The following is a 17,785-nucleotide window of genomic DNA, read 5'->3' as shown; positions in this document are numbered from 1 at the left end:
AAAAGAAAAAAGAAAAGAAAGAATAAAGGAAAAAAGTCTACAAATAAATGCTAGAGAGGATGTGGAGAAAAGGGAACCCTCATACACTATTGGTGGGAATGTAAGTGGTGCAGCCACTGTGGAAAACAGTATGGAGGTTCCTCAGAAAACTAAAAATAGAATTACCATATGATCCAGCAATCTCAGTCCTGCATATACTAGACAAAACTATAATTCAAAAAGATACATGCACCCCTATGTTCATAGCAACACTATTCACAATAGCCAAGACATGGAAACAACTTTCATATACATCAACAGATGAATGGATAAAGAAAATGTGGTACATATATACAATGGAATACTACTCAGCTGTACAAAAGAATGAAATTTTGCCATTTTCAGCAACATGGATGCAACTAGAGATTATCATACTAAGTGAAATAAGTCAGAAAGAGAAAAACAAATACCATATGATATCATTTATATGTGGAATCTAAAATATGACACAAATGAACCTATCTATGAAACAGAAACAGAATCATGGACATAAAGAACAGACTGGTGGTTGCCAAGGGGGAGGGGGTTGGGGGAGGTTGGAGTTAGCAGATGTAAACTTTTATATATAGAATGGATAAACAACAAGTTCCTACTATATAGCAGAGAGAACTATACTGTATTCAATATCCTATGATAAATCATAATGGAAAAGAATATTTTAAAATGTATGTATGTATAACTGAATCACTTTGCTGTATAGTAGTAATTAACACATTGTAAATCAACTATATGTCAATTTTTAAAAATGTAAAAATAAATAAAGAGGTTGCCCTTTCAGATTTAAGTAGGTTTCCCAGGCTTAATTTAGAATAAATGTAAAGTTATTAGTTTTCTACATTTTTAAGTTAGATTCTTCTTAAAAGACAGGACTGCAAAATGGGAATAACAAAGACTTTGGAGTCAGACAGACCTGGATTCGAATCCAGGCTCAAACATTTATCTCTGTTTGACCTAACCTATCTGATCCTTAGTTTTCATATATGTAAAATACAGGATTGCTGGGACTATTGGAGAGTGTATGCAGAAGACCTGGCACATATATAATAGTTATCGTTGTTGGCAGCAGATGATAAAATCCTGGCAATCACTTGGTAGCCTTAAAAGGCCTCAGAAAGGCTCTTGGCAATGAAGAACCCCAGGAGGTTTTATTGTTATTAGGTGGTATCTGAGCTGGGCTTTAAGGCAAGTATTGTGGATATGTTACCATCATGCCCTCATATCCCCTTCCCATGCTAGCCATTACTAATTGATTACAGCATTATTTCTCGTTGAGCCCAGAATCCTCTTCATGATTGCTCAAGGCAGGGGGCTTGTAATTAATGGGAGTTGGCATAGGAGGTACCATCTTTCCTTTAAGTCCAGATACACGAACTGGCTATCCAAGCCATTCCTTTGGTATCCCATCCAAACCTGTCTTTGTTTCCTTTCAGTCTCTTCTTCGCCTTGTGACAAATAGGTTTTGGAAAAAGTTGCCTGTGGTGACCCTGAACTCGCGCTTTTATGAGACTGAGCAGGAAGAGAAGTCCAAATCCATCAGCCATATTACCCTATTCCCTACAAAAAGGACCTGCCTTTTGACATTGTAGAGCTCATGGAGGAGACAGAAAAGGTGAGACACTCACCTCACGCAGAGAGTCACAGCCAGTGCAGACCTTTGTTGGCTAGAGTATAATCCCTGGAACTGGTTGCCCCAGTCTGCCCAAGTTCCCACTATAGATGAACCCTTTCTTTGCGTTTCAGTTGTATCCCAATCAGAAGGAATGTTTTTCCCTCTTGTTTGAGGCACAGCCTCTTAATTTCTGGGACTCTTCTTTGTCACTCAGTCCTCTGCTCACTATGACTGAGGTGTGTTCTATAGTTCCCTTTAGCACTGTAATACGGTGTGGAGGTAGAACCAGATATATGCCAGCTGCTGAAATAAGTGTGAGAGGTACCTTGCTCCTTCTTGCAATTACGTGTTGAAAAATTAAATAAGCAGAAAATTCAAAAATAAAAATTATCTGATTCCACCAAAGTCAGCCACTATTAGCATTTCTTCTTCCCTTATTTTCTTTGTATAAATATTCAGGTAACTTCTGTTCTTAATGAGATCATGTTAACAAGAACATTTTCTATGTCAAAACATCATGTTTAGCGGCTGCATGATACAGCATTGTATAATGGAGATAATTTATTTCAGCAATCGCCCAATCTTGGACATTTATGACTTGTAACAGATGTTTATACATATATCTTTTTGAACATCCCTGAATTAGTTCTTGAGGGTACTTTTTAAAGCTGGTGCTTTATATTGCCGGATTATAAAACCCTTCTTTGAACATAGATATTTGCTCTAAACTTTTGTTTTTGAAATTTGGTGCTAGAACTTTGTGGATTTTTTTTCCAAATAAAATATTTTATGGGAATCCATTATATAAAAAAGATAGGGACTTCTCTGGCCATCCAGTGGTTAAGACTTTGCCTTCCAATGCAGGGGGTGCAGGTTTGATCCCTGGTCGGAGAGCTAAGATCCCACATGCCTCGTGGCCAAAAAACCAAAACATAAAACAGAAGCAATATTGTAACAAATTCAATAAAGACTTTAAAAATGGTCCGCATCAAAATAATCTTTAAAAAAAAATAGGAACCCAGATGCTCTGGTGGGATAGGTTTGCAGCCCTCAGCCTCTCTCTCAGTACCTATCCATACCTCCTCACTTCCTCACCTCCTCCCCAGTTCCTGCTCTGGCTAATATAAATGGTTCTTTTTACCATGTCTTCTAGACCAGTAATGAACCTTTAGCATCTATTATCAGTTAGGGTGCTTTCAGCTAGAGGTAACAGAAAATCCAATTCAGTTGCTGTAATAGCAAGGATAATTCAATGTCACATATAACAGCAGGTCCAAACACAAGGTGATTTCTGGATTGTTTAATCCAGTGGCTCAGTGATATCATCAAGGATCAAGTTGTTTACATTTTTTGGCTCTATCTTCCTTGATGTGATGACTGTGCTCAGACTTGTGACCTCCTGGTCAATAGATGGCTATAGCAAACGTCACATCCTTGCCCAGTTCCTGGAAGGGGCATGGAGGTCACACCCTTCTCTCATATTCCTTTTGGAGAGAGAAGGCTCCCAGCTGATTTCCCCTGATTTCTCACTGGGCACAATGGTGTCACATGCCCATTTCTAGGCCAATCACTGACGATAAGAATAGAATCACTATAATTGGTTTAGATCAATCAGGATTCACCCACTAGAATTGGGGAAGGGTTTAACCTTCCCTGGAGCCCATGGCAATCTGATATCTGAACAATATCCGGGTTTTGTTGTCAAGGGAAGAGGGAAGAAATGGCTGCTGGGTAGCAGTCAACAGTTGTCTGCCATAGCATCACATTAGAAAACATACTGAAAACCCAATGTCAAAATCCCAAGGCTGCCTCTTAGATTTGGTATGGCCTTGGGCAAGTCCCTCAACTCAGTGTCCTTATTTGTAAACTGGGGATAATGATACTTGCCTTACCTACCTTACAGAGTTGTGGAGAAGGAAAAATGAGATTGTGTGTATAAAAGAACTTTACAGAGTACTTTACTAATATCAAGACTGTTACTAATCTAATTTTTAGAAATTAATGAGTACCACCAGCTCCTCTGTGAAAAGGGAGGAAATCAGTAAAGCCTAAGTTCTAAGAAGCATCATTTGGTTTACACACAACATTCACTCTCTAAAGTCCGTAAAATGACTTACCAAAAAGGAATTACATACCCCTTTAGAAGTAACACTTATAGTCCCCTAAAACGTGAAGGAATGTGTGGGTTCTGCTTTGATGCAAGGCTGTAGCCTTCCTAATATTGCATGTGGCATTTAGCAGACAGTATGGGAACTACCAGTTACTGTTTGCCTATCCTGCTCTTAGTTGTCATTTTACATTTTCCTGTTTTTTTCCTTCTCTGCAGACGGGATTTTTACCAAAGGTATTTAAAAGCGTTGTCTCACCAGCCATTGGAATTTAGAGCCTTCTTTGCTTATTACAATGCCATCTGTAACAAGAAAACAGGTAAGTGGAAAAACAGTGCTAAATCATTTTTGGATAAGATCCAAGTGCCCACTTGCTAGAGTTCCTTCCCACGTAGTCCCAGATCACTGGAGCTAGGGAGAGGCTCATAAGAACTGGAGTTGGCTGAGACATCCTCTGGATTCTGAGGCTGAGGTCTGAATGTAACTTCATGGTCATAGGTATAGAGCTGAAATAAATTAGATAATAACTCTAGCTCATCTTTCTTACTTTGTATTTGAAGGCCCTCTCTGGCTCCCTACAACCCCCTGGATAAAGTTCGGGGACTTTAGACTGGTAATCATGGATTTCTTACTTAGGATTCAGGTTAGGCTGCTATTACTCAGACCCAAAGACACATTGATTTAAACAAGATATTTTTTCCCATAGTCTCATGTGAGCTGCTGAGGGGCAATGTAGTGTTGTTTGCTATCTGGGATTGCCCTTGCCTACATGCTCATGTGGGCTCACCATTGCTACCAGCAGAAAGAGAAAGAAGGGTACTTGTGGGCATACATCCCTTCCCTTTATGGCCATGACATGTAAGTCACACCCATCACTTCCATTTACATCCCATTGGCTAGAACTTTGTCACATCTAGTTGCAAGGGAAGCTGTGTGGCCATGTGCCCAGATAAAATTTAGGGATTTGGGGGACTTCTCTGGTGGCGCAAGTTAAGAATTTGCCTGCCAATGCAGGGGACATGGGTTCGATCCCTGGGCTGGGAAGATCCCACATGCCACAGAGCAACTAAGCCCGTGTGCCACAACTACTGAGCCTGTGAGCCACAAGTATTGAGCCTGCATGCCACAACTACTGAAGCCCGCACACCTAGAGCCCATGCTCTGCAACAAGAGCAGCCCGAGCACCACAACAAAGAGTAGCCTCCGCTCGCTGCAACTAAAGAAAGCCGACGTGCAGCAACAAAGACCCAACACAGCCAATAAATAAATTAATTAATTAATTTTAAAAAATTAAGGGATTTTATTATTAAAGGAAGAGTGGACAGCAGGGACTGGAAGATAGCCTGTCACAGTGACTCTCCATGGCCTGATACCAGCCTGCCTTCCAGCCTCATTCCCTTCAGCTCCTCTTTAAGTTCTGTCCCTTCAAGTCAAAGTGAACTATGAGCTATGTTTTACTCTCCAAAGCACTCAGGTCCCATGATATGTCCCCTCTTTAACTTGGCTTGCACTTTACTGTGCCCCTGGGATGCCTTTTCTCCTCCCCGTGCTTTGTGAATCTGAAGTTTCCTTTACAGTCCATCTCAGCTACCTTCACTTATAAGGGACTCTTCCTCCTCTAACTCCCACAGCCTCCTTCATCTGTCCTTTCCCAGTGGCATACAGAGCACTGTCTGCTTTATCTTTCCACAGCTGCTGAGCTTCTCCATCCTAGTGGGAAGAGACAGGTCCTGTGTTCAAATCTGATTCTGCCATAAATCATACATGCAAACTTCAACAAAGTACTTAAATGTCTCAATGACTTGGTTTTCTTACTAGTAAAATGGTATTAATACCCACTCTGCGGAGCTGGTGTGAGGATTATATAAAGTTCCTAGAATGGTGCCAGGTACCAGAGTGGATTCCCTCCTCTGCCTCTCTCTACCCACAAGTAGCAGGGACCCTGAGGTTGGAAAATATCTTTTCTTTTTTACCTCCTTTTTAAAAAATGTTAGTCTAGTACCTGATGGGCCTCAGAAAATATTTCTTGAATTAGTAATCCATTCAGCACATATTTTCTGAGCAACCACTATATGTCAGGCATTCCTGTGGGGATATAGTGGTAAACAAGTCAGAAAAATGCCTACCCTTTCAAACATATTCTAGAGAGGAGAAAACAGTGAACAACTAAATAAAACAAAAGAATAAGTTGACTTCAGAAAGTGTTGAGTATCGTGAAGAAAATAAAATAGGGTACTTGTTGCAAGGGACGGGGAACGAATGAGTAAGTGAGTGGGTAGGTGAGTAGGTGGGTGGGCAACTTGCTAAAATATGGCTGAGCCTGTCTAGGTTCTTCTGAGCTGCTATCCAGACTTATGGCGGCTCTCCTCTTTTTTCCCTCCTCAGGCCAGCTCAGCAAAGCTGACAAGGAACTCATCATTGCGGTGACCAGCCTGGCCAACAGGTGCTCGTATAGCGTTGTTGTCCACAGTGCTCGGTTCAGGGTCTTCTCGAAGAACCCAGTACTCTCTGACCAGGTGAGTGCCCACCTCCCCGTGCCAGTTTTCCATTCCTGTGCGCACCTGTTTCTGTGTGTATGTGATGTTTGGGACTAGGGGATAGCTAAGCTGCAGCCTCGTGCCAGGCCTGCCAGACATTCTCTTGAATGCACACAACTCCCCATCTAAGTTGAACCTTATTATAACCCTTTTACCCTTGAGGTTCAGAGCTGGAACTTAATGGGGGGCATACAAAGAGACAGTGGCAGAGTTCATTTTCAAAGCTTAAACTCTTTCTGCTACATTGTATGGTTTGCATTTTCCAGTGTGAATTTAGTCTACCCACTAGTTATTCCTAATGGGCCCAAAACAGTTTCTTAAGATTTATTTCTTACAGCCGGCCCCAAGCCTGGGCCTGTCAGCCTCCCATTGTGGAGCTGGCTTCATCGACTCTTTCCCACCAAGACTGGTTGTGAAATGGGTCTCATTCCCCCAGCCAACAACTTACTCTTTCCTTGTTTCATCCAAAATCAGGCCTTTTGGGTGTCAGAGGTCATGCTAATTCTTCCCAGAGAACTGAACTGAGGATAAAGACACAGCGAACATGGGTTTGTCACCAAGCTTACAAAATCCTACTCATTCCTATGGTGAAATTCCTGATCTTCTGGGCTGGAGAAGAGAAACATCTGTTCTCTGCCTTTATTCCTGAGGGAGGGTCATCAGTATTCCTATCCCCCAACCATCTGTCCTGACCCCACCTGAGTTGAGACCTTGAAAATTGTTCCCTGAGGGCCTCTGTTGCCAGCTGGCCAGAAGCTAAACAAGACAGATACATGATCCCCTTTGCCCTGCTAAGAACTTCCTGCCTACTTGCCAGAGCTTTGCTCATCCAGGATCAGTCTCTCAAGCACTGTCTCCCTAGTGACCATAGGATATACAGTCATTCCATGGTTTGCCGAACCGTGCTTCCTATTTTTAGGTGGTTAATGGTTTCCAGTATTTTGCTTCAGCAAGGGTAATGATTATTAGTATAGTCACTGGAGTCAAATACACTTGGACTCATATGCCAGCTCTGCCACTCTCTGGCTGTGTGACTGTGGGGAAGTGTGTGACCTCTCTGAGCTTCAGTTTCTTTGCCAATAAAATGGGGAGTGATAATAAAAACACTACTTTCTAGGATTTTTATAAGAATTACATGAGATAGTGAATATGAAGCATTGAGCACATTCTTAGCACATAGTCACTGCTTCAGTATCAGCTGTTAATTTTGCAGATATTGTGTCTTGTATGGCATTAAGTGGGGACAAACAGATAATTATCTAAGCTTCACTTTTCTCATACAAAAAGGCTGGTATTTGGGGGTTCTTATGTATTAAGAGTCTCTGAGTCTTGGTTCTGAGGTCTTTGATGCTATTGGTGTTTAGAGGATAAAGAAGTGCTTGTAGTTGGAGTGAGGAAAGACGATTTCTGGCACAGCTAGAGTTCCAGATGTGCATTATATTGAACTTGACCAAGATACTTATCTGTCTGGAAAGTTTATTTTGGCCTGACTTTGCCTCTTAACTCTAATCTTGGATTTTTTTCATGAATGCTTATTTTGTTAAGCCTTGTGTTTTAGTGACTGCATTATGATGGACAGAGATTCTGCTTCTGTGTGTTCTCTTGGAGGTCTGTGTGAACTGGAGAAAGTCTGACCTCTCTGCCCAGGAAAAGGCAATGCTGGAATTTGCACTTGCTATTTCCCGAGCTGATGAAATAACAGAGGACCATTTCAAAAAGCTTGAGTTGCATGGCTTCAACCAAGAATATGCCTGGGATATAGCTGCAATTTCAGCTTTTTATGCCATGTCCAACTGCCTTGCTCATTTTGTCAGTCTTGTTCCCAACCAAGAATTCTATTTGATGGGTAGAACCAATGATGTCAAAGACATCAGGAGTGAACCTGCTGCTCCCAAAGTATAAAAGCCTGAACAGAAAGGCCAGTGTTTACATTTCCAGCACACTGCATTATAAGACACCAGTTGGGAAGTAATTTTTTTAAATGTTTAGTCAATGGATAGGGAAGAAAGCAAATAAATTTGTTCCCTGCCTGCTTGATGAGATAGATCCTAAGGGACATGTGATATCTGGGCTTAGGGGAAACCTTTTACTTTTTACTTCTGTTGTGATCTGAAAGGAGCATCAGGGGCAAAGGAGTGCAGAGGATGATTTAGGCATTTCTGATGAACTGATACCTGTGAATTTTAGCAATTGAGGTTGAACACTTTTTAGCTTTTAAAAATAGTGTTGCATAGAAATTGGTCTATATGTAGACTGTGGTTTGAAATCAATTCCTTGTTAATGTGGTGATATTTAAAGGCTCTGAAAGGCAGTGGGTAAACAGAAGCAGGCACACAGTTCTATCTTTATTGCCTTCTCCGTTAACCTCTAGTGATTTTTGTTTAAATCGTGGTCATCTCAATAGAATTTTAGTCCTTTTGTAGCTTCTTCTTATTTTAGGTTTTAGTAAAAATTATTTGGAACAAGAGAGCACTCATATTTTAAGTAGAAGTGTAAGAAAAAACCACAACCTGACATTACTAAATGACTCGTTCTGTGTGTTACAACCCCCACTGCCTTAAGTTTGTGGCTATCTTAACTTTTCAGGAATCATTTTCATTATCTAATCAATAGAGTCACGTGTAAACCTACAAAATATTTTTGTTTCCATTTGACTTCTTTAGGTTCTCTAAATTGCCAGTGAAAAGTTCTTAATCAGTTTGGGGATGATAGTGAGTTAATTTTAAATTGCCTGAACTGTGAAACCTGATTATCTTGAGACAGCACAACTCTTGTTGCAGAGCTTGTGTTTTTCTGTTGAAATTATATCTTAAATACCTTGGAATATGTAACCTTTTAAATTTAAGTTTCGAGGGGAGGAGAGAGAGGCATAAAAAAGAAAAAAAAAAGGAAAAAAATTGAGTTTTATTTTACTTATTGAGAAAGTTAATAACATTGATGAATACATCATGGTCAAGGTTTTATACACCAAAATAATTTTAGCCATTGGCCATAACTCGGGAATGAAGCAGAGGGCCTTTATTAAGTATTTATTGCAGTCAGAAGTTGTAGGTCACTAAGGGACATTATTTGTGAATCACAAAACAGACCTCTATCCCTTACATGGGAAATATCTCCAGAGGAATGGCTGCCTTGATCTCTAAACACTGGATACTTGCTTCTTGCCTATTTTTCAGTCAGCTTATGGACAGGAGAGTTGAAAAACTACTAACTTTGTTGGTAAGAGGACCTGCTGAAAGTTCAGCCCTCTCTGAATCTCAGTCCTTTCCTCCCGGGATCTTTCAGACTATCCTAAACAGTCACCTAATGGGAGCTTTCCATAACTCAGTTCTTTCCATAACTCAGATCAAGGCCTAGAAGGATTGTCAGTTCTTATACCTACCTCTTCTTATACCTCAAGCTTCCCTTCATTGAAGACTCTCCTTCCCTCCCCAAGAAACACCCCAGTTCCAGTTAACCTTTTTCTGCAAATGAGTTCTATGTATTTATCTTCAACAGCAGTGGTGAAGGCCCTTGCATCTGTCATGCCCTCCATGTCCTGCTTGGCAGATGTAAGCAATATTGACCTTGGGCTCTATTGCTTGTAAGGTTGAATTAATTCGGGTCTGCAGCTCCCTTAAGTGACTCCTTGACTTAGATATATGCTTCTTCCTGCAGAGAGGAAGGCTTTGGCCTTGATAAAGTCTTGACCTAGTAGGTCAAGTTTCTGGGAGTTGGGCAGATCTCCAGGGCATCAGTAAGCCCCATTTTCCAGTCACTGTACAAACCAGGGCTTTTTAATGCAGAAGTTAACCTAAGTCCCTAGATTCCTAGGTTGAGTAGGCAGTATACCATGCTACTATGTGTGAGCAGCACATAATATGGTCATTTCTTACTTTTCGCAGGTCTCATTGTAAAGATTATGTAAACAGTACATAATCATACCCAGCCTTCTGGACTGACTAGTCAGGCCCTGTCATCCCCAAGGACACAGTCCGGTCACTGACAACAACATACTGACAGTGTCGCACGCGGTGCCCAGATGCTAACGTTACGCAACGCAGCCCAGGCCTTGGGCATCCTCAGTTGCGCACACTCACAGCTCGTCGCTCCAGACCTCCAACCCTCCGAGAAGCGCGCCTACAGTCGGGCGGTGTCCCCTCTTTCTTGGTCCCCTGCGGATGATGGCCGAGAGGCGGCTCTGGTTTCCCAGCCGGCGGGGTTAGGCCGCCGCACGCCGGAAGTGGCGGCTGGAGCGGGATCGCTGGGGTGTCGACCGGTCGGGCAGCGGCCTGGAGCCGCTGGCCGGGGCGTTGGTCATGTTTCCCTTCGGGCCTAGTAGCCCCGGAGGGGACAGGGCGGCTGGAGCCGGGGATGAGGAGCCGTCATCCCACGCGAGGCAGGCGGCAGCTGCCGGGCCGCTCCCTTCCCCGCCCCCGCCGCTGCAGCCGGGGGTTGATGCAGCCCCTCCCCCGTCGCCCTGCCGGAGCCCTCGCCGCCCCTGCGCCCCCTCGCTGACCTCGGCGGGGCGCGCGGGGAAGCTCGGGCCCCCCGGAGCTCTAGAGTCCTCAGCCGCTTCCGCCCAGGGAGAGCCGTCACCGCCCTCCCCGCTGCGCCGGCTCTCCGGGCCTGACTGCAGGGCCGGGGGCCGGGGCTGGCACTGCCTCAGCGCCCGCCTAGGCGGCCCTGGCGCCCGGCTGTTCGGGTGGCTGACAGAGCGCAGCCTGGGTCGCGGGCTGTTCGTGGACCCGGCACGAGACAATTTCCGCACCATGACGAACCTCTATGGTTCCATCCATCCCGCGGACTCGGTGTACCTCAGCACCCGCACCCACGGGGCCGTCTTCAACCTCGAGTACTCGCCCGACGGGTAAGCGCGGCCCCTCGGAGGGCGGGGACCCGTCTCCACCTGGCGTGGCTGCCGGTGGGCAGCTGACCGGGGCCGCTCCCTGGGCCCGGGCCAGGGTTTTCGAGTCCGTTCGGGGCGGCCGGACTTCGTGCCCTTGGCTCGTTATGAGCGCTCTATCGCTGTTGGAGGCCCCGTGCGGCCATTGGAGGTAGGCGAGCCCGGCACTGGTTTGCTTCCCTTCAGGACCGGCGCTCTGTGAAGGAGAAGTGCCTAGAGCCCCTCGACGGGTGTCAGAGCCAGTCAAGAGCTAGGGTTTTCTGGTACACCGTAGGTGCTCAGTAAGTACACATTGAATAAATGCCCGTTCTTTTCCTGTCACCCTAGGCTTGTGTTTTCCCCACCTAAGCTTGGTCAAGGGTATGGAGCTTGCAGACTCCATGTTCCTGTGCCTGACTTGCTCTGAGGGGGTAAGGGAGCGTACCTTCGTTGCTTTGCTGCATGAGATACTAAGATACTGCAGAGAGGTATCTTGTGATGTGGGGCATCTGTGAAGTTCCCAGACTAGAATACATACTTCTTTCTGTTAAGGGTATCCAGCCTTTTTCCTGGCTGATTAAAATTTCATGTTCGGCCTCACTTTACTGCAGGCTATTGAGAATTTTCAAAGTTATATATATTTTTTTAAAACTTTGTTTTGGAGTACCCGAACAAGTTCAACACCAGTCAAAGGAAAGAATTTACACATGGTTCAACCGTGAGAGGACATAGATAATACAACTCTTACTTGATCAAGGCCTCTGGATTCCTAGTCATTTGCTTAGTTGTTCATTCACTCATTCCCTCCTTCAGCAAATATTGGGTTGGCCAAAAAGTACCTTCGGTTTTTAAGTAAAAATAACAAATACATTTTTCATTTTCACCAAGAACTTTATTGAACAGCATATTCACCCTTTTGTTACACTACCTTCTGCCATTTTTCTGGCAACTTCATAATTCCATCTCCCCAAAACTACTTCTTTTTGAGCAAAGAACTGTTCCAGGTGCCTTTTTTCAGTCTTGAGGGAATTGAAATTTTTTCCATTAAAAGAATTGTGTAAAGACAGAAATAAATGGAAATCCGAAGGTGCAATGTCTGGTGAATATGGCGGATGAATTAAAACTTCCCAGCCAAACTGTAACAGTTTTTGCCTGGTCATCAAAGAAACGTGCGGTCTTGCGTTATCTTTATGGAAGATTATGTGTTTTCTGTTGACTAATTCTGGGCGCTTTTCATTGAGTGCTGCTTTCACTTGGTCTAATTGGGAGCAGCAGTAGTTGGAATTAATCATTTGATTTTCTGAAAGGAGCTCATAACAGAGGACTCCCTTCCAATCCCACCACATACACAACATCACCTTCTTTGTATGAAGACCAGCCTTTAGTGTGGTTGGTGGTGGATCATTTCGTTTGCCCCAGGATCTCTTCCGCTCCACATTATTGTAAAGTACCCACTTTTCATCACCCTTGACAATTTGTTTTAAAAACAGAATGTTTTCATTACTTTCAGTAGAGAATCACATGTGGATATATGGTCAAGAAAGTTTTTTTCGCTTAACTTACATGGAACCCAAACATCAAAGTGATTAACATAAGCTGGTGCAAATGATTTTCTTTCTTTCTTTTTTTAAAATGTATTTATTTATTTATTGGCTGCGTTGGGTCTTCATTGGGCTTTCTCTAGTTGCGGTGAGCAGGGGCTACTCTTCATTGTGGTACATGGGCTTCTCAGTGCAGTGGCTTTAGTGCAGTGGCTTTTCTTGTGGCAGAGCATGGGCTCTAGGCTCGTGGGCTTCAGTAGTTGCAGCACTTGGACTCAGTAGTTGTGACACACAAGATGTAGAGTGCAGACTCAGTAGTTGTGGCACATGGGCTTAGTTGCTCCATGGCATGTGGGATCTTCTAGGACCAGGGCTTGAACCTGGGCTTGAACCTATGTCCCCTGAATTGGCAGGTGGATTCTTAACCACTGTGCCACCAGGGAAGTCCTGCAAATGATTTTCAGCACTTGATTTTGAGTATGTCGGCTAACTCCCACATGGTGTAACATTGATTGTTCTTAATTAATGTCTCGATTTGATTGCTATTAACTTCAGCTGGTCTACCTGACCATGGAGCATCATTCAGTGAGAAATCTCCAGCATGGAACTTCAGAGACCACTTTTGACATGTTCAGTCAGTTACAGCACCTTCTCCATACACTGCACAAACCTTTTTTTGCATTTTCAGTTGCATTTTTACCTTTCTTGAAATAAGAAAGCATAATATGCCAAAAATGTTGCTTTTTTTCTTCCATCTTCAATATTAAAATGGCTACACAAAAATTCACCAATTTTGGTGTCCTTTTTAAAATGCATGCTGATGTGACAGCTGTCACATACAATCTAACAAAATTGTTTTGAATGAAAAAGACAACTAAGTGCTACCAGAGCCATCTTATGGAAAAAAATGAACGAACCTTTTGGCCAACCCAGTGTTTGTTGAGCACTTGCTATGCTCCAGAGGCAGAAGTAGCAGTGGTGAGCGAACCAGCTAATGGCACTGCTTTCATTGGTCTTGGGAACTGTTGGTTCAACTAGACATTAATAACCATACTAAATAATTTCATAATATATATTTACAAATAGAGATAAAGGGTTGAAAGAATCTGTTGTGGACTAGGGTGTTGGAGGTTTCCCTGAGAAAGTGACACTTAACCAAGATTGGAAAAATGAGTAGAAGGTAAATTAGTCAAGATAGTGTTGGGGAGGGGATAGAAATATTTCAGATGGAGGAACTGGTATGTCAGAGGATCCACGGTTGGAGGGGCAGCATGTCATATTAGGGAAACTGAAAGACGATAGTTAACAAAGTAAAAAACTGTGAAGAAAGACAAAATATGCTAATGAAGGAGCAAAGCAACAGAATCTGGAATCACAGAGCAGGTACACCCTATTCCATTTCACTGTTGCAAATGCTTTTTCTTCATCAGACTCAGTTCTGGGATCTCTGGGGTTTCTCCCTATAGCATTTGACTTGTAACAGTGACTGTGCACCTGAATACAGGGAAAATTGGTGAGAGGAGAAACTATTTTGCTGAAGTTTATCCATGGAACCTCCTCTCCCCACTCCTTCCTCCACCCAAAACCTATTCCTAAAGCTCCTCCCAAAATACCAGGAGTCTGTTCCTCATAACCCTTCAGTTCCTCTCTTCAACATATCCCAGCTTGTCTCCTCCCAACCTCCTACCTTCTTTCAGTCCTTTAGAAGTAGCTATTTTTACTCTTTGGCGGTGGGATTTTAGGTAGAGGGTGAGAGGGATAGAATGAGTTATGAAGAAGGAATTCTTGCCATTGCTATTAGAATGAGGAGTATATTATTGATAGTTCTTGTTTGAATCTGGGCTACATTTTCCTGTGGTAACATTTTTGTAAAAGGTGGTTAGGTACTCTAGTACTTAAAATAATTCAATTATGTTTGATTATGCTATTAATGTATACTTAATTGTATGAAACCTAGGCAATAAATGAACTAGAAGAAGCTAAATATCATTTATGATCCCAGAGATTGAATGGATATCTAAAGAAATTTTTTCTTTGTATATGTTTATTTTATTTATTAAAAAAAATGTTTTTTTGGTCACATTGTGGGACTTGGAGGATCTTAGTTCCCTGACCAGGGATTGAACCTGGGCCATGGCAGTGAACGTGCTGAGTTCTAACCACTGGACCACCAGGGAACTCCCTGTGTATGTTTATTTTAACATAAAGATAGAATCTACTGTTTTGTAGCCTGCTTTTTTTCATGTACTATATTGCAAATTATGATAATGAATATATTTCTACAACATTATTTAAAATTTTTCATTAATTTAAATAAAACCTCTCTAAACAAATATTTTAGATTTATGTCCTTATGGTAAGTCCCTAGAATGAATCGAAGGTTATGAAGATTTTGGATACCTATTATTAAATTGCCCTTTGTGAAGACTGTACCAGTTCTTATTCCTGTCAGCCCCATATGAAAGTGCTTGTCTTCCCATACCCTTGCCAACATTGCCCATTGCCATTCTTTTTCATTTATGTCAAGGTGATAGGTGAAAATAGTTCAGTGTTTTAATTTTTTTAAGTCTTCTAACTACATCTACTAATATGCCCAAATTTTTATAGGACTTAAAATGGTTTTTTATAAAATGACATATCTGTGTTAAATGAGATGATTTCTCATATCCTTCCATTATATATGAGTTAAATCAGCTTACTGGATACTGTAACTACTGTGCACAAGGACTTCTCAGTACAAAAAGGTGACACAGAAGGTAAGAATTAAAATTATGAATTTGATAGAGACCAGACTAGAAAGAATTTGGCACTAAAAGAAAAAAAAAAGGAAGGAAAAGAAAGCATACATGAACTAGAAGGTAATTTCTAAAGAATTCCAAAAATGTTTTAAGGAATAGCAACATTGTCAAGATAAGTGTGTCACCTCCTAAAATGACATCTTGAAAAAAGGAAATTTGCTAATGTTAGTAGATTAGATAATATGGGACTTTCTTAAGCTATCCTCTATGAGAATTAGGCGCTGCTGTGGAGAGAATTAGTGTATTGAAGTGAAGTTATCCAAAATGCAGACAGGAGAAACAAAAGAGACTGAAAATATGAAGGAGGCTTAGTGACATGGAGCATAGAGAGAAAATGCATATTATGTATTTGGTCAGTTCCTAAAGAAAATGAGATAGATAATAGGGTGAAACAAACTTGAAGCAATAATAGCTGAGAACTTTGTAGAACTGAAGAAAGTTACCAAACCATAATTTAAAAAGCCCAACACACCCCAAGCAGGAATTCTCCCTAGCCATATAGTGAAACTGCATGACAACAAATATAAAATCATAAAAGCTAGAGAAAAAAGACCTTCAAAGGAGTAACTATGTGAGTGAAAGCCAATTAATCATCAATAATAGTGTAAGTTAGAGGACAGTGGTGATTATTTTTAGTATGCTGGATAAAACTGCCAGCCTAGATGTCTACACTTAGCAAAGATGGATTCTTTGTTCTTCTCAAGAACAAAGATGAAATAAATACATATGCACCCAATCAAAGCTCAGTAAGTTTGCCACCATACCTTCAATAATGAAATTCTAAGTTTAGAGAGAAGAAAGTGTTTTCAACTCTAAGGTCTGGGATATTAGAAGGAATGAAGAACAAAGAAAGTGGAAAATTTGTATGTAAAACTAAATCTAATTTTGTCTTTTGGGATTAACAAAGATGCATTGAAAATAGAAGACAACAATAGCATATAAATTATGAAGGGAAGTTCTAAATTCCTTTTTTTTTTTTGAGGGAGAATTGTGATATATTAACTTTAGGCTTTAATGTGCGCATATTGAAATTCGCAAGGTACCACCAAAAGGCAAGTAAATATATTATTTCCAGACTAGTAGAAGAAAAAAATTTGGAATGAGGAAAAAAAAAATTCCAAAGGAAGACAAGAAAGGGAAAGGGGAAAAAAAGTAGAAAAGATATAACAAAAAGCACAAAGAATGGCTGAAAATAAATCCAAATATTACTAATTATAATATAGAAGTATAAATGTACTTATTCTACATAGGATAGAGAGGATATATCAAACACATTCTACAAGGATAAAGACAGACATATCAAACACATTCTAAATAAAAGAAAACTGGTGAGCTATTTTAATATCATACAAAATAGTCTTTAAGGCAAAAAGAATTACTAGAGATATTGATAGAAGGTTACTTCATAATAATAAAAGCTCAGTTCACCTGGAAGATAAAAGTTCTGAAATTGAGTTTTATTTATATACATCAAAAATTGATAACTTCAAGGAGAAAAGAGAAAAATTTATCATCATAGGAGGTGATTTTAATATATATCATAGCATACCTCAGTTAATCAGGCAGACAGAAACTTAAGAAGGGTACACAAGATAGAAACAGCACCACTTAAAATCTTACTCTAAAGGCATGTGTAGAATACTGCATTCAGGCCTGATATTCAGCTAGTACACATTGGTTCAGCTGTACCAGTTGTTAAAATATTAATATATATTCATGGTGGTTGAATAGTTAGTTACTGCTCCAAGCCCACTGAGTGCCTTGCTAGTGCTTAAGTGCCTTCCATAGGATCTCCCAGAGCAACCCATTACATAGCAACTAAGGATTTAAGAACTGGCACAGCAAGCTGCCAAGAAACATCTCACTAGAGAGCTTTAGCATCCATTCTAATCTCTTCTCACCCATGCTAGGTATCTTCCCCTACAAAAAAAAAAAAAAAAAATCCATAGGCAAATACTGAGTGATCATTTGGCTCCCCTTAGTGTGGGGCTGCCTGCCTTCATGCACTCTCCCAATCATTTTCACATGGTCATTTGTGGGAATTGCAGCCTCTGGGGAGATGCAGAGAGATGAAAAGAGCAGTCAGATGAGAGTAACGGCACTACTGCAGGCACCATCCAAACATTAATTCTCTTGGCAAACTGTGCATGCCCATTGTAGGATTCAATCCATGGCAGGTGAATAAGGCCTATGAGGATGGTTTATGGATGAATGACTCCTGGGATCCCTAATTTTATCATTCTTACTGAATTTCACTGTTATTTAGTGGGATAAATTTGCCAAAAGCCA

The 17,785-nt window shown here is 41.4% G+C and overlaps 1 protein-coding gene across 4 annotated transcripts in view; it reads left to right on the top strand.

The window, feature by feature from the left end:
• Positions 1-17,785, top strand: part of DCAF10 (DDB1 and CUL4 associated factor 10) — an 81,105-nt gene that overhangs the window by 16,676 nt on the left and 46,644 nt on the right. For 3 of the 4 annotated variants that reach the window (XM_057721244.1, XM_057721240.1, XM_057721242.1), the window contains 4 exons: positions 1,470-1,648; positions 3,975-4,075; positions 6,142-6,272; positions 10,178-11,142. In XM_057721244.1, the coding sequence (XP_057577227.1) occupies positions 10,592-11,142 (551 nt within the window). In that variant the 5' untranslated portion in view covers positions 1,470-1,648; positions 3,975-4,075; positions 6,142-6,272; positions 10,178-10,591. The remainder of the gene's footprint in view (positions 1-1,469; positions 1,649-3,974; positions 4,076-6,141; positions 6,273-10,177; positions 11,143-17,785) is intronic. The other variant, XM_057721241.1, reaches the window with a different exon arrangement.

The sequence above is a fragment of the Hippopotamus amphibius genome, chromosome 2, assembly GCF_030028045.1.
Source record: "Hippopotamus amphibius kiboko isolate mHipAmp2 chromosome 2, mHipAmp2.hap2, whole genome shotgun sequence".
In the NCBI taxonomy this organism is placed as follows: domain Eukaryota; kingdom Metazoa; phylum Chordata; class Mammalia; order Artiodactyla; family Hippopotamidae; genus Hippopotamus; species Hippopotamus amphibius.
Note: the sequence above shows the minus strand (reverse complement) of the source record. Positions and strands in the feature narration are given on the sequence as shown.